Source organism: Phyllostomus hastatus, unplaced genomic scaffold, assembly GCF_019186645.2.
Source record: "Phyllostomus hastatus isolate PE091 unplaced genomic scaffold, TTU_PhHast_1.1 phas_scaffold_55, whole genome shotgun sequence".
Classification (NCBI taxonomy): domain Eukaryota; kingdom Metazoa; phylum Chordata; class Mammalia; order Chiroptera; family Phyllostomidae; genus Phyllostomus; species Phyllostomus hastatus.
In genome coordinates, this window is record NW_025334035.1 from 13,830,730 (window position 1) to 13,853,327 (window position 22,598).

General features: G+C 56.5%; 1 protein-coding gene across 10 annotated transcripts in view; it reads left to right on the forward strand.

Annotated features, from left to right (window-relative positions):
- TOM1L2 (target of myb1 like 2 membrane trafficking protein) overlaps positions 1-18,273 on the forward strand; it is a 120,099-nt gene extending 101,826 nt beyond the window's left edge. For 4 of the 10 annotated variants that reach the window (XM_045824012.1, XM_045824016.1, XM_045824017.1 and 1 more), the window contains 4 exons: positions 1,247-1,364; positions 2,406-2,481; positions 13,310-13,346; positions 14,343-18,273. In XM_045824012.1, the coding sequence (XP_045679968.1) occupies positions 1,247-1,364; positions 2,406-2,481; positions 13,310-13,346; positions 14,343-14,491 (380 nt within the window). In that variant the 3' untranslated portion in view covers positions 14,492-18,273. Of the gene's footprint in view, positions 1-1,246; positions 1,365-2,405; positions 2,482-5,186; positions 5,253-11,366; positions 11,427-13,309; positions 13,347-14,342 lie in introns of all 10 variants that reach the window. The other 6 variants (XM_045824007.1, XM_045824013.1, XM_045824015.1 and 3 more) reach the window with 2 other exon arrangements.
- Positions 18,274-22,598: the final 4,325 nt, after the last annotated feature.

The window sequence follows — 22,598 nt, forward strand, 5'->3', positions numbered from 1 at the left end:
TCACTGGCTGCTTGGAATGCAGGTCTAAGAAGGATGCTGAATTCTCTTCAGGGCTTGGAAGAGGAGTCTATGATTGACTCGTGGTGCCTGCCCCAGGCTTGGCAACAGGAAATGACGGCACTGAGATGCTTGCTGTCTTTGACCTGGCATGAGCCCACAGTGTTCCACTGTCTGGAAATGCAAACCAGAAACACGGCCCTTCCACAGTCACTCCGTTTCAGAGTGTCTGTGACGAGGTGCTGCAAGTGCACAGCGTGATGCCAGTGTTCAGCCCGGTTATGGTATTGAAATAACAAGCGTGGCCCTCTCAAAATTCTTTCTCCTACCTTTCTTATTGCTTAAGGTTTGTCTGTATACCTTCATTTAATTTCAGTTGAATTGAGCTTTTATTTCTGGCTTTTGAAAATGTCCTGTCTGTGCCCTGTTTCTCTGCCTGTCATCCATCCAGCATATGGCCACCGGATTTAACATCCAAAGTTCAAATTGAATTATGCTGCCTCCCTTCTTTAAAAAGGTCCAGTGTTTTTTCCATCAGCTCCTTTTCCTGGTGTTGGCCACCTCACACCTGCCTTTCCAGCCTCCCCCCATGACCCCTGCTCACACCACACACCGTGGACTTCCAGGCGCTGTGCCTCTGTCCCTGCCTGCCCCTTACCTCTTCTTCCCAAAGCATAGTCCCATGTGTCCTTAGAGACCCATTCTGTGTCAGTTTGGAGTCTTTTCCAATATCTCAAGCTAAGTACACTGTTTTCTGTCTCCCGCCAACTCTGTGCACTCCTTGAGGCCAAGGGTCACATCAAATTCAATCTGGTCCACTCAGGCTCTAGTTCTGAACATGCTGGGCACCTGAGAAATATTTGACAAGTAACTAAATGGCCCAGACACTGTGATTGAGTTGAGGAAGAAGCCCCTGATACGGGCATTCTGAGGGACCTGAGGGACACTGGTCCCAGGCCCCACCCCCGACTGCCAGCAGTCTCCTTATCTTTCATAACGGTCTTCCCCTACTTCAGAGCTGCGGGGGGGGCAATCAGTGGGGGTTCTCCATCTGGTCCTCACCCAAGGCTCCTCCTGTATGTGGTAGCCTGGGAGTGTTGAGGAATGTACAGTGTCCCCTTTTCTGCCCCTTACCTGCTACCCCTAGAACTTTAACCTGCTGGACTGGCGTCCTAACTTTGGGACCCTTCATGAAGTATGTGTTTCTCATTCTATTCTCATCCTCCCCTTGTTTGTTTTTTTGCCACAGACTTGGGGACCGAGAGCGTCAGTGGCACCCTCAGTTCACTCCAGCAGTGTCACCCTCATGATGGCTTTGACATGTTTGCCCAAACAAGAGGGAACTCCTTGGCCGAGCAACGCAAGACGTATGTGGGGTCATTTCTGTGGCTCTCAAAAGATGGTAGGGGAGGCCTGATCCAGGCCTGGCCACAGCCAGCACAGAGAGGCCTGCTTATCAGGCCTGGGGCTGCACAAAACTTGGAAATGGCGGCTCTGAGGACTTGGCAGTTGACATGAATGTTGGCTGAAGGCCAGCCTTGCCTGCTTGGGGGTCGGTTGTAGTAGAGTTTCTTCTGTTGGTCACAGGAGAGCACCCTGCTGCTCCCCCTGCTTCTGCCGCTGCTGCGGAAACCTCATCTGAAGGAGGGGCCAGGAGCAGGAGATAACAGCCAGGCAGGGACTGAACTGGGTCCTAGCAGTGAGGCTTTCCTACCCAGGGGTGTGGGTGGAAGCTTCCCTGATAGCAGCTCTGGCCAGGGCAAACCATGTAGAATTGAGGGATTTATTCCAAAGTAGACAATCCCTGCATGTCAGGGAGGCCCTGGAACAGGCTTGGAGCTTTCCGATCAGCCTGTAGGCAGGTTAGGAATGCTTTTCCCAACCTTTCCCAGGGGCTCAGCATCGATGCATTCAGCTTTCTGAGTCCTGTGCTCCAGAATCAGTAGGTTGACCAGAAACCCAAGGCCCCATGTACCCTTGATGAGCAAAAGTTGCTTTTGAAATGGATATGGTAAAAGGGGGCAAGGAGCAAAGGAAGACAACCATCAGAATCAGTGACAGGCCCCAATCCCGGACCTTCCTTGTCAAATGCCACTGAGGCTGCTGCCTTCTAAACAGGAAGGAATAACACTTTGCCTAAGATCTCACGCCTCACTCTGAGCTGTCTCAGGGCACCCTGATACCTTGTCACTGAGCTTTAGAGACGCTGTCATGTTGCCATGAGAGTAATGTGGAGGCACATGGCGTTCCAGCCCCGGAGGAGACAAGCAGCTGAGCTGGTGCTGGGACCCGGGCAGGCCTCCTGGTTTTGGCGGCAGAGAGGCGAACAGATGAGCCCTGGCCTCTGCCCAAATGCCAAGGACTGTGCCTCTGGAGGACTGACTCTGCTTGTGCTGCTTCGTCTCCAGGGTTACCTACGAGGATCCCCAGGCTGTTGGAGGACTTGCCTCTGCCCTAGACAGTCGGAAACAGATCTCCGAAGTGGTAGGTCTGAAACCCTGTTTGTCTGGCTGGAGGCCTCTGATGGTGAAGTCAGGCAGTTTGATAAAGTTGGCTGGATAACATCACAGCGGCTGGCTTACATAGAGGGTGGGACACGCTGGGGAAGACTGGGATGAGAAATTGTTAACCACATCAAGTCCTCACCCTACCCACCCCATGGTGACACACAGATCAGCTTTCCCATGACACCCGAAAGGAAACAGGCTCCCAGCGAGCAGACAGCAGGCAGAGGTCCACACCTAGGAGGTCTGACCCCAGGATCCTACTCTCCTTCTCGTGGTGGTGCTGGGCTCTCAGGGCACAGGTCTCCTGTAGCCAGACTAGGTCTTTCCTCTCAGATACTTCAGTGCTCTGGGGTGGGCAGTGCTCTCACAAAACAATGACCTTATCAAGATGGGGAATACGGACCCAGCCACGGCTCTGCTGACCACGGGTAGCTGGCTAAGAGGAGCATTTCCCACCTCATCAGAGGGGAGCTGATGGTCAGCATTTGTTTGGCAAGCTGGGGTGAAAGGCATGGGAGGAGCAGTTGGGGGTGGCCAGGAAGGTGTCCCTGAAAGTTGCTTGTCTGGAAGGAAGACCGCAGCTGCTGGCAGAGGTACTTGGAAGTGGAGGGAGGTGTTAGAGACCCAGATGCACCCTGGTTTCTGCAGGATTTCAGATCATCGCAGGGGAAAGGATTTGTGTTTCAATGCTTCTCCTGCAGTTGCTCCCCTTTTGCCTAAGAAGTGGGTGTGGCAGTGTTTGAACTAATGCTTGTTTGCAGGGGTGGGAGGGGCGGGGACTAGAACTCATTTCAAGGCCGCCCAGCCCTACTAGAAAAGGGCAGTGGTCCTCTGTCCACTGGATGGGGAGGTCGGCCTGCAGCAGCCCCTGTCCACATGGGCCCAGGAGGCAGCAGTGCTGCAACCTGTGCTCCTTGAGAAAGCTTGTGCCAGGGAGGACTGGGACCCCTCGCCCTCCTTTCTTGATAGGAAGGCTCTGCAGCCCTGTGCGCTGGCCACCAGGGGGCACAGGAGAGCCAGCCCAGTGGCCTTGGTCTCTCAGTACCCCGCCTTTCCACAGAAGGGTGGGCAGTGCCACCCGAGGCTGGGAATCCTAGAATTTGTGCATTGGCCATGGTTCTGGTTCTCCCATTACTTAGAATGTCCTCCCACCTAATCCAGGAAGGGCGTTTGGGAGCCAGGCTGAGAGCCCACCAGCACCCTGCCAGATGAGGGCATCCCTCCGCCTGGCCCCACCTGGCCAGCTGCCCCACCCTCCACCAGGCTGACACGGTTTGCTTCACTCAGTCTCCAGGACCTGCATGTCCGTGCCAGTGCTGTCCTACCACACCTTTGCCATGGTCAGTGTCCACGCCTGGGTCCGAGCCCAGGAGACAGGACTGGCTACCCACCTTCACCCTCTGGGTGTGGCTTGGCCGGTCTCCGTTGTCAAAGGTCTTAATGACTCCAGCATGTTTTCCATATGATGGTGGACAGGTGCTTTTCATTTTTATGGCTGAGTGAGGCGGTGCGGGCAAGCAGGGTTTGTGTAGGCTGTGTGTGTCTGTATGTATCTCTTTGTGCCTGTGTCTGTCTCTGTGACCATGTCTTTGTGTGTGTGTGTCTTTGTGTCCACGCACCTGTTTGTGTGTGCATGCGTACCCCTGCATGTGTCTCTGTGTGTCTGTGTGTGCCTGTGGGTCTCTGTGTCTGTGTGTATATATCTGTCTGTCTCTGTTGTGTCTGTGTGTCTCTGTTTATCTGTGTCTGTCTCTGTGTCTCTCTGTGTCTCTCTCAGTGTCCCTGTGGGTCTCTGTGAGTCTCTGTGTCTGTCTTTGTTGTGTCTGTGTGTCTCTGTCTGTGTATCTGTGTACTCACACTTACTCACATGCATCTTCAGGTTATGCTGTTCCATGTACTGAAACAGGCTGGCCTGGAAATGGAAACGGGGTCAAGAGAGAAATTAAGAGTACAGTTAGGGGGTGTTGTATAGCCACACCTCCACAGTGCAACCAAATTCATTCGTTTTAACTTTAAATACTTCTGTCATTTTAAAAAGAAGGTGCTCTGGCTGGGTAGGTCAGTTGATTGCAAGTTTGGTCCCCGGTTGGGATACATACAGGAGGCAACTGATTGCTGTTTCTCTCTCCCCCTCTTTCTGTCGCCCTCTCTCTCCCCTTCTGTCTCTTTCTAAAATCAATAAACATGTCCTTGGGCAAGGATTAAAAACAATTGTTTAAAAAGGTAATATACCCAAATTCAGAGTTTAAGAGTTTGGAAAAAGAACACATGGGTAACTGAGGAGGGAAAAGGGAAGAAAAAGCAAATGTAAGATAGAAAAAAGTAGAAATTATTTTGTAAAAGCTGGTCCTTTGATAAGCTGGCCTTTTGCCCACCCCGGGAGCCCATGTGGGGAGAGGCTGCCCGGGGCAAGCTCTGTGGCCTTGCGAGGGTTTTCCCAGTGCATGGGAGCGGGAGCCTGAGTGTATGTGGCCCTGTTGCGATTCTCGGTTACTAAACTTCTGTTTTCCAGGTAGGTGAGGGGGGCATGCTGGGGGGGGGGGTGTCGAGCCACACATCCTCATGTGACAGACAATGGGCTGTGAACAGGGGCTTCTCTGTTTCTGAGATGTGCACTATTGCCTCTTTATCATGGGTCTTGCTGTGACTTTTCTTTCTGGGACTTTTCTGTCCTCCATCCAGAAGAGAATTAAAGGTGGGGACTCTGACCTGGAGCCAATAGACAGCTGGCTCATTACCCAAGGAATGGTGAGAGGTCACCAGCTGAGCAGAGCCCTTGTCCCCCGCCCCCGGCGCTTAACATGTGTTACCTGCTAAGCCCTTGTGAGTCAGACAGAACAAGGCCATTCTCTTCTTCTGGCTGGGTGTCAAATTTTCTCCTATCTCTGCATAATCTCCTTAAGGCACAGGCTTCCAGCCCCAGAAAACACCTGCTCTGGTCTGCTACAGGCTGTGCCCTGGGGCTGTGCCCTGGGGCCTTGGGGCCTCAACGTGTGCAGGAGTTAGGGTGGCTCACAGTGCTCACTGTTCCAGGGTGAGCGAGGGTGCTGTGGCTTTCACTTCTTGGAGAAGAGACTCAAAACACCTGACCAGCTGGTGAAGCCCTTGCAGCCTGTGAACTTGGCAGTCCTAGGCTGATGGGCTCTACTCTACTGCAGGATAGCAGTGACCTATGTCCACTGTGTCCCCCAAAGGGATAGAGACTACTTAAAGAAATACATGATAGGAACAGAATAAAAAGACAAAGCCACAGAATTTAATATCATAAACACACTACTCAGGAAGTAAAGTTTTTGGGGACTTAGGCCTGGGAGGGCCTTTCCTGCCTCATCTGGTCATGTGGCCCTGAGCTGGTACCTAGAGAGAGGGTGACCTTGCTCCAGGCTTTGGGCTTCGGAGTGATTGTGGTCCCTCAGCGAAGCTACAGCCCTCCCCATCACCCTAACATAGAGATCAAAGATCTATATGAGTGTGGTTGCCACAGCGGTGGGGGCGGGGTAGGAGGGCCCGCTGCAGAGGAGGAAAGGAGAAAAGCAGTGAGATCAGAGAACTCTGCGTACAGTTGGAGTTGTGGAGACACTGGTCCCTTCCCAGGGAAGAAGCACCACTGACCCCTCCGGGACTGTGGCAGGCTGTGGCCAGGAGAGGGTGTTCAGGCAGGGCCAGCATGCAAGGCAGTGGGCCCTGCTGAGCTGTCAGAACCATGGGGCTTGGAGCTGGTGACATTTGCACAGCCGTGTGCAGGTGGGGCCTGTCCCCCTCTACATGCCGGAGCATCAGGACGCCCCGCCTTGCTCTGTTCTGCACCAGACCCCACGGCCACTCTTAGAGACAGGGCTGTCTGAGCTCCTTGTTGGCTGCTTCAGGGATGGACTGGTGCTTTGGCCCACATGTGTGGGTGGCTACAGAGCAGGAGGACTCTTGGAGACCGTGTCCGCTCCTTTGTCCAAATTGGTAGAATCCAGCCATGAGTCCTCGTGCCTGTTAATCCTGAAAAAAAAATTTACCTGAGTGTGGCCTTGGCAGCTGGGGGTGGTGCCTGCCCTGCCCACACAGGCCACCCCCCGACTACCCTGTCTCCTCCTAGAGCTGCAGTTCCTGACTCCCTAGAAACAAGTCCCACTAACAGCTAACCCAGCTTCCCGCCTGGCTGCAGTGTTTTTTGTTTAAATGATGTACATTAATTTGCTTTGCCTTATTTCCCATAGTGTAGAACCCTGAGTCTTCCCAAACCGCGCAGGTACAGATTCTTTATTTGGAAACTTTTTGTACTGATGAGAGAAACCAAAGGGCTTACAGACCTTGCCTCATGGCGGGGCGGCAGTGGGAGCCCCGTGGGAGGGTTTCTCACTTTCTGGGAGGAGCACACCTGGCTGCTGTTGCATTGGAAACCAGGTTTCCTTGGGGCTCAGGGCTATGGGAGAAAGACCCTCGCTCTCCTGGGACTTCCAGCACCAAAGTTAACAGCAGGCTCCTCATCAGTTGAAGAAAGCCCTGAGAACCGTCCTGACCAGCCCCCCCAGAGACTGCTGATGCGTGTGCTCTCCTGCACCTCTCCCTGCCCTCCAGCTTTCTGGCCTCTTTCTGGTTGTTATTGGAGAGGAGTGCCACCCCCCCACCCATGGGCTATGTCCACCCGGGAAACTGTCTGGAAGGGAATGCCTGTAAGTTGCAGTAAGAACAGAAGTAGGTTAGTAAAAAGACGCTGCTGCCAAAGCCTAGGTTTAGGGTAGGTGTGGGGGCTCCCTACTCAGACCTGGAGGACCCCAGACACCACCAGCGTGAAGTCAAAAGGAGCACTGGCTGCAACCAAGCCAGTGGTAGCACTGCTTCCCTTTGGGCGGGTGGCCCTCCTGCTCTCTAAGCAGAGCTGCTCTGCCTGCAGGCAAGTGAGGACCAGCCAACAGCAGAGAGCTCGCCCACAGCTATGGTCCCTGTCTGCCGCTGGCACCTACATGCCAGTCTCTCTTTGGTCTCGGCTGATGGGCCTGGCACCCCTCACTGGTGCCTCCACGGAGCCAGCCCTGCCCGCCTGTCTTCACAGGGAGTTAGCTTGAGTCCCTGGCCTTTGTGGAGGGTGGCTTCTTTTATTTTTCTTTCTTCATATCTCTTTTCCCCTTTCTGTCTCCCTCCTCTAATTAACTCTTCTTCAAACCCCGTGGACCAGCCTTCAGCTCAGATATTGACCCAAGAAGATGCTAAAACCACAGCAGGACAGAGCCCATAGTCTCTTAGGGATAAGCTGGGCTGGTCCTCGTTTGATGGCTGAGAACATGGAGGCCTCACAGGCCCAGTGACATGCCCGATGCCATGGGGCAGTGGCCAAGGTTAGTGCCTTCTCCTCTAGTGAAGGCGTCCCCTTCCACCTGCGGGGCCCTGGAGCATCCTCTCCCTCCCTCACAGTTCCTCTAGGCCCTGTGGGTGGAGCAGTGTACCCGTCCCGTTCAGTCTGTCTGAGAGCTCCAGCACTGTGAGGAGGGACTGCGCCCTGGTGCAGTCCTTATGGTCTTGGTGTAGAGGGGCGAGGGGCAGGAGGGTCCCATAGCTGAGGCGTTGTGTCCAGCCAGCACGGTCAGCCCCTGCCTTCTTTTCTGCATACTTTGCTGTTAGCCCACCCCTGGGTGCAGGGTTTGTGCCCTGAGGCCAAGCACCTTTAAAACTGGAAGGAGTCAATTCCAGTGATTTCTGACATCCTCGGATCCCTGGGTTTCTTTCTTTCTTTTTTTTTTTTTTTTTAAGTTTTTTTCTACAACTGATGGTCTATTAAAAAGGTTGATTTAAGCATCCGTAATTGTACTTCAGCCTCAACTCCTGGCTCACTGTGGATGGAAGGAGTCCACTTAACAGCCTAGAAGGGCCATGCAAGTCAGCGACTCACTCGTGGACCCTCATCCGAAACCCATTCCATCTCAGAATGCTCCCCACAGGGAGTTTTGTCTGCAGCAATTCTCACCATCTTGGTAGGCATCAGACCGGTTCTCCCACTTTGAGATCCTTTTTCTTCGAGCCTCTGATCGAGTCAGCACCCACCTTCTCCAGAGACCTGGCACTGCGGCCGGGTAGAGCAATTCTGACTCGGTGAATTGCCACCTCTGGTCCCACGGGGTCTTTCCAGTCTTTAAAAGCCATGGCTGGGGCACTGCTTCCTGACCACATGTTCCTCCATGAAAGCCAATAGCTGAGTCTAGAGCAGGAGTGGGCAGGACAGAGCTCCACCCCTGGGTTTCTGAATTTAAAAACAGACACGCCTCCCTGGAAATGAAGGGACTTGGAACCATGAATGGCTAATGCTGCATACCACCTAGCTATTGTCCTGTTTCACAGATGAGGAAACTGAGGCCAAGAATTGCCCAAGCCCCTACCCCTTTTCTGCCTCTCTACACAAGGCTCAAGGCTTGGAGGCTTCTTGGGAAAGCCAAGCCTCTGGAGCTCCTGGGTGGAAAAGAATTCCAGAGGGAAGGGACTTGGCAGGCCCCATCCCAGTGAGCTCAGGACCCAGCAGGCCCAGCCCGCTCTGGGCCCTGCCTGCAGAATGCCTTTCCATAAGCACACAGCGGAGTGTGGGGAGGTCTAGGGGAGGGGAGAAAAGTGTCCCTGAGATCCAGCCTTAGTTGGGTGAGGTGTCTCCAGTGTTAGTGTTTATTTTCTGAGCATGTGGCTTCTCAAGATTAATCCTCAAAGGAGAAAATCTGAAGCATGATCCCTGGGCACAAGGGACTTATTTTTGAACAGTAACAACAAAAAAAAGAAAACAGAAGCAAAATCTGAAGGTTTAAGGCCCATGACCCCTTAATGTCTCTTTTCAAGCTTCCGCAGCACCCTGGGCAGCCCTGTCCGTGGCCCCCTCATTCTCCCAGGCAGACCACAGCTAGGAGATAAAAAGCCCCGCCAGCCCCCCAGCAGCTGCTGTTGGCTATTTTCTCTTTGGAGATGCGGCAGACTTTCTGAATGTCAGCTCTGGGAGCCTGGCATGGCACGCGTCCCTTCAGAGGCCTGATGTTTTGACCTAGAAGCATCCAGTGTAAGAACTGGCATGTCCTATCCGGGACATGTGAAGGCAGAGTCCGGCCCCAAGCGTGAAGCGTGCCAGTCAGCTGCTCCCCGCAGGCCCTGCTGCTTCCTTTCAGTGGGGAAGGCGGGGCTGTGGTCAGCACTCTCGGTCGCTGCACTGGGCACAAGTGCTCTCCAGTATAAGAGTCACGTGGTCTTTGTCCCTAGGAGTCATTTCAGGGTGGTTGGAACTCCTTGATGTTTTTTCATTCCAACATTCTTAAGTCCTTAGTAGGTCAAAGACATGAAAGGAAAGCAGGGAGCCTTGAGCGGCTAGGAAGGTGTGTGTGGACTGCCCGTGCCAGCCTCGGCTGGGCCTGAGCACAGAAGGCTGCTGCCGTTCTCCAGGGGGACGGGTCTTCAGCCTCAACGAGTGAGTGTGTGAGGCACCGGCCACATCTCAGGCACCTGTTCAGTGTGCGTGGGGGGACTGCCCTTGTCCCCTGCCCGCCCAGACCCATCAGTGGCAGGCGTCTGTCTCGAGGAGTAGCCTGTCACAGCAGGGCAGGGCTGGTGGTAGGAAGTCTTTGTTCTCCTTCGTTGAGGTCATGTTACTTTTTAGATCCGGCAAACTCAGAGATAGCCCTCTTACTGCTTATTTCATTCTTAGCCCAGATTGTGACATCGGGGCAAAGTCAGCTCTAGACTCGGTGCTGGCAATTTTTCTAGAAATTGTGAGCTTGTAAGTGAGCCACTTGGAGATACTTCTCGAACCCAGGCTAGTTGGGAAGGCAGATCACTTCAAGTAAGGTCAGTCAGCTCATTTGTCTAGGCTAGGGACCACCATGTCATTAACGTGTGACTTCCACAGGGTTAAAGGTTACCCTTACTTCTCATCACATTATATCTTGCAACAACTGAAATATTCTAGCCAAATGTATTTTTAGAATACAGCCCCTAAGGCCCTGGGCTGGTGTCCCTGAGTGGACTGTGCTCAGGCACCAATGAGGTGCATCTCTGTTTGCTGGGGTCTGCCCTGACCACCGCTCCCCAGGCCGAGGTTGAACTTAGTTTTGACTGCCAAAGCCCCAGAGAAGGGGCAAGGCTAAGGAAGCCATTGCACTCAGACTTCCTTAGTCTCCTGAAGAGGCACAAAGATGGCCAAAGTCCCGAGGTTCCTCCCTTTGTCCTTGAAGCCTCTGTTCTTGTTTCTGTCGATGGTGAAATGTGCTGCCTTGTGTGGGCCACACCCAGACCCCGGTGCCTCTCTCCTACTCAGAGGGCACCAGGACACATTCTGAAATACTCTGCGTGAGCACACAGAGCCTGAGTGGGCTCCCAGGGCTGGCTGCAAAGCCACCTGACCACCCGAAACCCGGCTCTGGGCAGACTGCGCTTGGCCCCTCCCCAGGAGCCTCGGGGTGGCTCCTGAGTCACCCCGACTCCAGGGACTTGGTCAACAGCAACCAGATAGCACTCCTGCAACTGCCATCGCCAGTGAGTTTGAAATCAGCCTGCAGGAGTGGCGCACTGCCGAGATTAAACAGCGCTTTGCAGCCTGGTGTGCAGACTGACGCCACAGTCAAAAAGTTCTCCATTTCAAGAGCGTGTGCTGCCCCTCCCTCCCTGCCACTGGCTAGTCCTGCTTCCCTGAACCAGCCTCCTTACCGCTTCCTCCCGTCATTTCATGTGGCTGCCTCGTGTTGCCCGCGCCTGCTGTGCCAGTATAGTTTTTGTTCTTATTTTTGTTTTTGCTCTGTGTATGTTTTGGTTTCATTTGGGGGTTGCTTTTGATGATTTACTTTGTTTGGTGTTCTGTCTTCCCTCGCCTGGCTGTGCGGCTGCCTGGCCCACTGCTTGCCGCCTCCATAGATCCCCGTTGCGCAGCCCTCTGTCATGGACGACATTGAGGTGTGGCTCAGGACGGACCTGGTGAGACTCGACTTTTCTCTTTCAAGTGGTGGGGTGTAGCAAGGACTGGCCTGGGGACAACCTGAGGGGGCTGCTTCCCCAGGGGTTGGTGGAGGAGGGAGGCAAGGGCAGGTGTGGCTCCTGCAGTCCCCGGAGCCCTGGAGCGTCGCAGCTGGCCTTCCCCCCACCCCTGTGGCCAGCGGAAGCCCTGTGAGCCCAGCCCCTTAGCCTGCTGATGGTGAGGCGGAGCTGGGGTGCAGCTGATTCCAGCTAGCTCCACAACACACGCTTACGTTTCCCCAGTCACTTTTCAATTTCAGTTGTGTGTGTGTGCTTGGGTTCTTTTGTTTTTTGTTTTCTTTCTGTTTTGTTTTTTGTTAGAGGGTCTGTTTTTGAGGGGGAGTTTGGTTTTTGCTTTTCATTTCTTTCAACTGTGACATACACACAGGAAGAATGGGGTGTTAAATCCACTGTTGTCTCCCTCCCCTGGTATCTTCTGTCTTGAATTTAAGAGAACCCCTGCCCCGGAGACCGTTGTCTTTGTGCCCAGAGATGGGCAGGGGTTGAGGGCGTGTGCGTCTGCCCGTGCGGCCGGCCCTGAGGAAGGCCGGTGTCGGGGCTGGCCCGTCCTCCCCTCCTTGCAGAGAGCACTTTTACTCTCAGCCACCTGCGCTGCGGGTGAGTGGGCACTGTGGGCTGACGACTGGTGAAGAAATGCTCTCTGGAAGGGAAAGGGGGCTTGCCGAAGGTCATGGGCTGGGACTGGCTGGATTCTTCCCCAGACCTGCAGATACCTCGTCTCTTGTTCCTAGCTGCCTCCTCAGAGTCTGGAAGTCCTTGAATCACAGGGCCGAGCTGCCTAGCTGGCTGTGAGCTGCCTGTGGCCCCCACACACACAAAGGGAGCAGACCTGAGATAGGGCTTCCCACTGCTTGGGGCCACTTCCCTGGAGGGCCAGGTTTCCCAGCAACACTGTTGGCCACCCACGTGCCATGCCATGGGAGGAAGAAAGTGCCCTATTATGCCTTTACCAAGGGAGTGCCAGGAAAAGAGAGAGCTCCTCTCACAGCAGCAAAGCAGGAGGGGCCAAGGCCCTCATTCCCCAAGGGGTAGGTGCCCCAAGGTCCAGAAAGCAGGAGAGACCTGTCTGGGAGGGCTGCGGAGCAGGCCAGCTGCAGAACCTGGTCTCCTGCTCAACCCAGGGCCCCAACTGCATCCTGTCTGGCTCTCTTCTCGTCGCTGGCAGTGCAGTGGGTTCTCAGTGGCCACTGTGTTCTCCCGCCAAAACCAAGTCTGACCCCCTCTTGTTATTAAGAGGAGACAAAGCCTCCAGGGCTCCTCAGGAATGGTGGCAGACAATAGAATCTGGGCCACAGGACAAAGCTGGTGCAACTCCTACGCGGCCACGGGACATGGCTCCCAGCCAGACTGCTCCTCGGCCAGGTGCTGCCTGGTGTCAGGCCCTGTGCTGTGGCTTCATGGCTCTGGCCCTTCCAGGCTTTCTGTGTTCCCCAGCTATTGGCATGGACGGTGACTTCCGGAAGCCTGGGGCTGGCCGTGAAGCAGTGCTGAGTGGCGGAGCTCCTGGGGGGCTGTGAGTGTGCCTCGTGGCCTCTCTGGGAGAGATGGGTAGGCACAGGCCTCCCATGGTCCTGCCCCCCAGCTCAGCCCCAACTGCCAACTTGCACCTTTTTCTGGATGTTTTTTGGGGGGCCTTTCTGGAGGATCAAAACCTAGAACCTTCTTAAGTGGTTTTTGCTTTTGCTTTCTAAAAAACAGAGCTTGTGTTTCTCAAATAAGATAAGCAGTTCCTGACTATTACAGAACTCGGGATGGGGAGCCAGGCTGTGGGGGGAGGGGCGGGCTGGTGGGGTCCTGATGGGCTCTCTCTGCTCCTCCCACAGAAAGGCGATGACCTGGAAGAGGGCGTCACCAGTGAAGGTACGGCAGCTGGCCATGGCTTCCCAGCACCCCACCTGCTGGCTGCTCTCTCCCCGGCTCTGGGGTGCACAGGGGCTGGCACTCCCGCAGCTGGGTGCTGTCTGGTACCTGGCCTAAGCTGGGCCTCTGGGCAGGAGCTTTTTGACTGTCCCCTCCTAGCCTCATGCGGGTGAGGGAAGTGTCATAGAGCTAGCGAACAGCAGGTGCATACTGCCATCCTGTGTCTGCATGACCCCAAAACCTGTGCTCCTAACCAGTTTGCCCCACCCCCAAATGCTCAATCCGGCTGAGGCCAGACCTGTGCTGTGCAGTCCACAGGGCACATGGGGACCTCCCCTGGCCTGGCGTCCTGTGGCCTCCCTCCAGGGGACCAGCTGTATGGGCTGTGTGGGGAGGTCCCCATCAGTGTCTCTGCACTCCCCTCCCTCTCTCACCTCGTTCCCTTTCCATTGTGCCCTGTACCTCCCCTTGGCCCACCAGCCTTCACTCTGCATGGGCTCCTCACTCAGCCTGAACACCTGGTCAGGCCCCCTGCAGGCACAGGACCCTGCTTTCCAGCTGTGGGGGGAGGGGGCTTCCCTGCCAAGGTTAAGTAGGGCCACCCCTCCAGCTCTCCCTGCCCTGCTTCCAGTGCTGACTAGCAGAGTGGAAAAGCTCCCCAGTTGCAGGGGACAGGAATGTAACTGTCCTTGTCCCCCACGTCCACTCACAGCTGGGAGTTAGTTCCCTGCTCGTGTGGAGGCAGAGTCCGAGATCCAGGCCAGGCCCCAGGCAGCAGCATGCCCAGAGGCACTCCGGCTCTGGCTGCTTGGTTCCCTGTCACTCCCTGGCAGGTGGCCCAGAACAGTGAGCCAGGGCAGGCACTCATGCTGGGGTGACCCTGTGGGCACAAGTGAGTGGCACTCTGTGGGGAGCAGGTAGGACGAGGTTGTTTGAGCCTCAATATGGGCCTGGCCCTCCACCAATCCTGGCTCCTGCCTTGGTTTTGTATTGCAGAGTTTGATAAATTCCTTGAAGAAAGAGCCAAAGCTGCTGAAATGGTTCCCAACCTTCCCTCACCCCCTGTGGAGGCCCCAGCCCCGGCCTCCAACGCCCCCGGCCGAAAGAAGTCCGAGCGATCAGAGGACGCCCTCTTCGCCCTGTGAGCTGGTCTTCGGTTTGGCTCGGCGGATGGCAGGTCCCTCTTATCTCTAGCCACTGGCCCCTCCTCCTGTCCCCAGCCCCCACAAGGCCCTATGGCCCTGCACTGCTGTCTCCATGGAAATGCCGCTGTATTTGCTTCCAGGCCTCCCACTGGTCAGGACAGCTTTAGCCACCTTTTCTCTAGGTGGTAGGTGGTGGGACAGTATCGCTGTGGCTGGAGGGGCCCCTCCCACCCACAGGCCCCCTCTGCTCATGGTCCCTTCCAGGAGAATCAGACAGTAGGGCCCAGCCTCAGGCAAGGTCACCTGCCCACAGAGAATGGGGTCAGACCCTGGCCTCTTTCTCCATATGCCCCTGCCCCTTCCCTGGCTCAGTAGGTCTCAGTCTGGCCTGCTCTCCCCGCCCCTCTGTTTCAGAAAGGGCTTGTCTGCACCTGCAGGCTCCATCTCCCTTCTGGGCACGTGTCACCTGGTGGCATGTGGCATGCTTTGCACTTTAGAAGGCTCTGTGGGGTGCCTCTGCATGACGGCTCTCCTCTTGAACCTCTCTTTGGGACTTAGCAGCTGAGCCTGGGACCAGTGGCCCCTCTGGCCCCGCACATTGCTGGCATCGGGGGAGGGCAGGCCTGCCGATTAGCAAACACTACCGAAAACCAAACTGCCCACACTACATGCTCCCTCCTTCCACTGCCGTCTGTGGAGGGCTGCCCAGGAGGCCTTGCTCTGTGGGTTTGTGAGCATGCTGTGCGGGGGGGCTTCAGCCTGGTCCATGGCAGCCTCCGAGCCACTGCCTGTGGGGCCCAGCCGCAGACAACTTTGTGCCATGCTTGGATCCAAAGCAAAAGTAAGGTCTCTGTTCTCCTTGGCATGGGCCTGGGCCTTCTCCACAGGCTGTTCTGGCATCCTGATCTCCTCCCACCCTAGGTGCCCCAAGGCCACAGATTTATATTCTCTCTCCAAGCCAACCGAGACGGCTGACAGCCTGGGTTTGCCAGGGCCCGTGACACCTGCTTCCATCCTGAGCCCTGGCTGCCATGTCTCTGGCTGTGGGCGAGGTGCTCCGGGCTCAGCCCAAGCCAGCTTCCGCCTGACCCCTGCCTGTGCTGCTGCTGCCACCCCAAAACAAACAGGCTGTACAGTGGCTCTGCACCATCCCGTGGTCTCTGGGACCCAGGCTGGTGCTTCGGCCTGCACTGCCCAAGTGTCAGGGGCAGGCCGGGCCAGGCTGCACGTGCTCCCACTCCACCACGAGGTCAGCCTTTCCCGCCTAGTGGCCATGCGGGAGGAGGAGCTAGGCCGATGCAGGTGAGTGCCGCGGGCTCTGGAGAGGAGGTCAGCCAGCCGAGGGCCGAGGCCGCCATGCTGAACCCCCATGGGCGCAATTCTGGTGGCAGCAAGGTGCTGCGCACCCCAGAGCCCCAGGCCCAGCCTAGCACCATGGCAGCTTCCTCCGGAAAGGAGGCTTTGGGATCCAGCTGGGGTCCACCTGGCAGGACCAGCTAGAGACGTCACGCTGCAGGTCCTCAGAGGACACCCAGGGAGCAGCCAGGAGCTCTGCCAGCCCTCCACTCTCCCTCGCCCTGGCCCTGGCCAGCCCATACCTCTCCTCACATTCCCTGAGGGCAGAGGCCCTGAGGCCAGCCTGGGCATTAACATGTCTGAAGTCCGAAGGCTTGACCTGAGCTTCAGAGAAGGTGGCTGGGGTGGCAGTCATACCCAGCAACCCCAGGGAGCATCCCCAGCCTTTTCTTGCTGATGGTCAGGGCTCGCCTTTTCTAGTGTGCCAGCCCGTTGCTGTGGGCAGCCGGGCATCAGGTGGGCAGTCCTGCAGGAGCTGCAGCCCCATGGCAGCCATCCAGTGTGCTGCAACAGAAGAGCCAGCCTCCACCTCTTGTGGGAGAGAAAGTCTTCACAGACCAGAGTCTGAGGGGAGAGCAGGCTCCTGGCACCAATTGCAGCCGAAGCCTGCTTCTGCCTTGGGAGACCCCAGCACAGCTGCTTCTAATGCATACCGGCTATCCAGAGCTGCCCCCAGCTCTGCTGGGTAGCAGGGCTTGGTGGACTCCTGTGGGCTGGTAAGAAGGCATTGCTCCATACACAGTAGTGTCACCTGCCTTCCCAGCCTGGAGCCACCCCTCCTGCTTACACGTCACCTCCAGAGGCAGTCTGCCCCTGCACTGAAGCAGGTGATGCATGCTTGAGGCCTGCACAGGAAGCACGGATAGGCCCAGGTGCCAGCGAGGGAGAGGGTGCCACTCAGCCCTTCCTGTCCTGAGGCCATAGGCTCCCTGGACTAAGTCCCCTCCATATTCCATCTGGGAGCAGAGCCCTCAGGCCACCTGCTTAGGACAAGAGCAGAGTCCCCTAGGAGAGTGGGGCCCTCCCAAGCTACCAGCCTCTCCACAAGTGTTAGAAATCACAGATAAAGTGTGCACTTAATGACACTAAATTATTTCTGTAATTCCTTATAAGCACTAATTATACCTGATTATAGGTTAAAGTATTTATTTTGTCAAAATATTTTGTTGGGGACATGTTTAACCTTTTGTGTGTTCATTGTGTGCTGAGATGTGGAACCTAACCATTTCCCCCACCAGCCTTTCTGGAGGTGGGCTGAAGGGGCGGCGTGAGGTGCAGTCTGACCCAGAGCCCTGGTGGGCCTTTGGCCAGAGTGTCCCTGCCCAGGATCCCAGGCACCCAGCAGGGACACCAGCTGTCATCGGCATGCATGGGATGAGGGGTTTGGAGCTAAGAGGGCTTGTTACTGGCCTGGGCTGGGGAGGGGGAGGGGAGTGGTCATCTTGCCTGCCCTCCTGTCATCAGCCTCACAGTTATGAGCCCGCAGTATGAGTGGCCATGCTGCCTGCTCTGGCTTATAACCCTTCCCTTGCTTACTGGGGTCCATAGCAAGAGGTCCTAGGAGGTGTGGGACCTGTGCTGTCACTCAGCCCCTCAACTGGAAGAGTGGCAGCGAGGTCTCTTGTGGCCACTGGAGAGCTGCAGACACTGGCTCCTCTGGGGTCACTGGGGTAGATGCCGCCTGCTGCCCCCATTCTCGCTCCTCCTCTTCCTGCCTCCACTTCCCTAGTTCACCTCTCCGGACAGTGCTAACTCTGTCCAGCCCAGCATGAAGTGGGGAGGTTCCAGGGAGCTGAGGGCCAGCCAGGGAAAGGTGCCCCAAAGAGCACTAGGCTGGCAGCCTGGCCTCATGCAGCCTACCGTCTGTCTCCTGTGAGGACCTGGGCTCCTCTTCCCTGTCCACCCACAGGGGAAACAGCCAGCTTCACCATCCATGGCTAAGGGTATGTGTACCTGGAAGATGCCTCCGTGGTACCCGACTCTCCCGGTGCCTTGCCTGCCCGTGGGGCCCAAGCCAGTCTTCCTCTGTAGCACTGCCCACCTACCCCGACAACTGTCAGCCCCGGGGTCACACTGCTTCTTTCCTGGAAAACCTCCAGGTTCTCCTGGTAAAAGGAGGATAGATGTTTATTTCCTAAAGTTTGCAATTCATTTATGAGGGTTCTCAGGATTGTTGGGGACTGTTGAGGAAAGGAATATGTTGAATCTGTTGTTCACTCATCCCCGAGGTCTGGTGTTTCGTCGCTGTCGTGTGTTTCTGCAGGCAGAGCCAGCTCTGGAGGGCAGGTCAGTACACCTGAGGCTCAGCACAACACCAGAGCGCCCGCCCACCCTCTGGCTCTCCTTCCAGATAGTGTCTCTCGAGTTTGGGTTCTTGCATGTAAAGTGTTCCACAATAAACAAACAAACAGCTGGTTCCTCTGTGATCTCTGGAGTGGGCTGTGATCGTCCAGGGACTGACCGGACCAACCACCCGTCTTCTTTCAGTGGGAGCTGCCACAGGTCCCTGATGGTGGGGCAGTCTGGGAAGCCCACTGCAGGCCTCCCCGCAAGGCCCAGCTGCGAGGGGCATCGGGCTGGAGGAAAGTCCCCACGGTTGGGACAGCCCAGTTTGGGAGCGCTGGTCGCAGCAGGCGTTAAAGCCAGCACAGCTGCTTGGGACCTCCAGACGGAGGCCCTCGCCCTGTGTCTAGTCCTGGTCCCAGTGTGTGCTGGGCACTCCTCCCCACCTGGGGCATCTGACACTTTGAGCAAGCAGGCCTGAGATGCCACCACAGCTGGGCTTCCTGAACTTGGCTGGGCCTTTGAATCTTCTACAGAAATTGTACTGGGTGCTCGATTTGACAGCTGCCACTCCAAGTGCCCACCCCCCGCCCCGTCAGTAACAGCTTCACTGAGATATAATTCACATGGCATATAGTTCACTAGTCTAAAGTACTTTCCAGTGCCTGCAGAATTGTGCAGTGACTTTAGAGCATTTTCATCATTCCCAAAGAAGGCTCTACTCTGGAGCAGTCACTCCCACTGCCCCCAGCCCACCCCCTCTCCCTTTCAAAAAGGCCCCTCCTGTGCCCGGAACGGCACCCTGGGCACGGCTGCCAGGCGGTGTCCTTCGGAAGCTGGCTCCGCACGCCCTGCGGGGGCAGGGGCTGTGGAAGCCACAAAGTGCCTACCCCTTTTAATCTCTTTACCTCCCTGGGTTGGAGGATGGACCTCAAGTGGGGTAGATTTGTTAAGTACGCAGGTGAACCTGGGATCGATGCAGAGGCATCTGCTCAACCTCTCATGCGCAGGTAAAGAAGTGAGGTCTGAAAAGAGCCGTACACTTGCCTAGGGTCACATGGAGGAGTGGGCATGAAGGGCACCATCTCTGTGACCAGTGGTGTGGCCGACCACCTACTCTGAACCCCTGCTCCCCAGGGGTGGGTAGCTGAGGGGGAGCTGTCCTGACTGATGGTAGGAGGCAGAGGGGGCAGAGTTAGAGTGTCACACTGGGACAGCCCAGGCCAGAAGTGGCAGCACTGAGCTTCCTTCAGCCAGACGCCTGTCTGGGTTCCAGGGAGCTGCAGAGTCCCCACCCATTTCCAACCAGTCAGTGGGAGACTCGGACCCCCTCTGAAGCATGGAGACTGGCCAGCCCCAGGCCCTGTGAATAGAATGGAAGGTGTGCATCCTGAGCCCTTGCTGTGCCCTCAGCCCTGCTGAAGTACTGGGGGTGCCCAGAGGGGCCTGGGCTGTGCCCTGTTCCATGGAGAGGGAGCTGGACCTGAGACCCACCACACACTGGTGCTTTCAGCCCGAGTCCCTGAGAGCCCACTCTGAGCTAGGAGAACAGGGGGCTCGGGCCTGGCTCAGTTCCCAGAATCAAGGGCACCCTGCAGCCAGAAGCACTGGTGCCCCTTCTGGGGCAGCAGAAGGGAGGCTGGGGAAGCAGGAGTTCACAGACCACAGGCGAGGGAGGGTGACCATGCAACTGACCCTACCCAACCGGCCAGTCTCCAGGGAGGGCCTCCAGAGCCCTGGCGAGCACTCACGGAGATGTATCTTCCCCATACAGTAGCAGCTGTCCCTTCAAAGGAGGGGTTTGTAGAGGAGGTTTGGGAAGTGCTCGAGTAAAGTTGAACAGTGTCAGCTCCTCTCTGTCCCAGATGATGATAGTATGTAACCATGACTCCTCGTTTATGTAAGGCATATTGGAACTCTTGGCTGTGGCACAAACAGGTTTGATTTCACCACCAAGAGGAATTCACTGGCACATGGAACTGAGAAGTTCAGGTGGTTCAGCATCAAGGACAGCTGGACGCAGGTGCTCAGGGGCCTGGTCAGGAACCGGTTCCTCTCTGGCTTTGCTGATCCATGTGGCTGCCTGAGGTGTCCACAGCTCCAGCCTGTCTCTCTCCCAGGAGTTTCAGCAGGAGCCCCAGAGCCACCCCCACCCCCAAACCAGACATTTTGCAGAGGCAGGAGGAACTCTGGGGAGGCACAAACAATCCGTGGTCAGTGCACACCCAGGGCATTCCGCCCCCACCCCCATACTCCCTCCAGGCCACCTGCTATGCCCCACTCGTGGAGCTCTCGGCTCTCCCCAGAGACCCCAGAGGGGCAGCGTGGGTCCTGCCTGCTGCCCCCCTGGAAGCACTGAGGAGCCTTTTCTAACCTGCCTCTTTTGTAAAGGGTCTCTTTTGAGTCCCCAGGGGGCGGGGCAGGCAGGACCAGAGGTCAACAGGCATGAGTAATCCAGAAATTTCAGCTTATTTCAGAGGACTCCCTGCCCATTCTTGCTGGGTGGCCCCCCAAGAGCCCCAGCCTGGACCTCCAAGCCCAGGCCCCCAGCCCTGGGTCCCCAGGCTCCAGGGAGCACAGTCTCCCTTTCAGCACTAGGGAGTCAACTGCATGTTTCTGGGGACAAAGTGGACTCCTCCGTCTGGGGCCATCTCCTCCCCCCCCGCCCACCACACACACACTCCCTCTGAGAGCACCCTACCCAGGGCAACAGGCTACACTGCAGGTCCCTGAGCAAGTCACAACCCTCTGTTCTTTCCTGACCTGTCAAAGTGAACCACAGGTGGTAAATCCACTGCCCACACTCAACTTGTAACAAGGGAAGTGGACTAGGTGTGAGGCCCAGGACTGCAGGAGAGCTCACAGCCCTGGCTGGCTGAAAGGGTGCCCAGTTACAGAGCCCAGTGTCACTGGTGAAGCCTACGCTGGACAGTTACCTCCAGATCAGGACCCATGTATAGCTGGATTCAGCCCCTGACGCCTGGGGTCCCCATTCACTCTCCCTGCCACCAACTCGACCCAGCCCATTCTGGGGGACCCCCTCGGTCTATATCTGGCCTCTCCGCAAATAGCCAGTTAGTTCCCCAGGGGACAGATGTCCCCTTCACTTGTCACGTCTGTGACCCTCACTCCACACTGTGGAGGCAGCTTTGGGCTTCGACCAACTGTGTGTGGAGGGTCTAGTGAGTGACTCATGATAACCCTGGAGATGACCTGGAAAGGATTGGAGCTAGGAATAACTCATCCAGTGCACAGCAGAGGCCAATACGGAATGAAAATACAGAATCATCCATGTCAACGGCCACCTGGTTCCATTGCATCCAGATGGAAAAGGGAGAGGAGGGGAACCCAGCCAGGGCTCCAGGTGTCTCTGTGCTTTGGCCCCCTGGGCCATAACCTGGATAGGTCTGGCTTAGCTACTGCAGAAGTGTAAGTGGAAGGTGGCGGGACCTCCAGGGGTGGAGAGGGGTTTCAGTGGCCTCCTAGGCTATGCCCAGGGCAGCTAGGCCCAGCTCCACCCATAGTGGGCAGGGCTCAGCACAAGTGGCCTTGGAGAGGCCATGCTGGCTCTGGACACCTGCCCCAAATGGCTTGGAACCCACAAAAGATGCTTCTCATCTCTAAGATGCTCAGAAACAACTGGGGAAGGAAGGGGGAAGATGTACCCCCTTCATCTCACAGTCGGTAAAACCAAAGTCATGCAGGGAGGGGCCCAGCTTTTTGACCACATCCCCAAGGGGTGGGGGCCTTGGAGTGGAGGGTGGGCTGCCTGGGTCAGCCCTGTCTGGGTGTCCAGGACACACCTGGTGGCAATCCCAACCAGGTGTTGGGCCTGGAAGCTCTGCTGTGAAAACAGGCCCAGCTGGCTTCAGACCCTGCCAGCCCAGCCTGTGCCACGGCCCCTCCCCACCACCCAGGTCGAAGAGGCACAAGGCATGTGACCCAGGGCCTGGCTTCCAGGAGTTTCTTGATGACGCCATGTCACCCCACTCCGGGCAGGAAGCCTACTGGCTGTGCCAGGGCCTTTGGGGCGAGGCTTGTCTGGCTCTGTCCCCAATTTCCCCTGGGTCTCCAGCGGCTGCCCTGCCCCAGACTGCTGAGTGGCAAGCCAGCCCAGTTCCCTGGGCAAGTTCGTTTCACCTCCCCCACCTCAGTTTCCTCATCTGTAAAATGGGAATGACAACAGCTCAGTCCTTCTATGGCTGTTGGGAGGACTGAATGGGTTAATGTGGAAAAGCACCCAGTGACTGTGCCAAGCGCAGGCACAGCCAGCAGCATCACTCACCCGGGCTGGGCTCCGCCCCTTCCAGGCACACCAGGACAGAGTGGTCCACTACTACAGCTTGTGCCGCCCAGTGCCCTGGCACCTGTTACTTTGGTGAGTTCAGCTCTCCCAGCCAAGAGAGGCCTGAAGAGCTTGTGTGGGAGTCTCAGAATCCTTGACCGGGAGGAGCCACGAAGAGAAGCA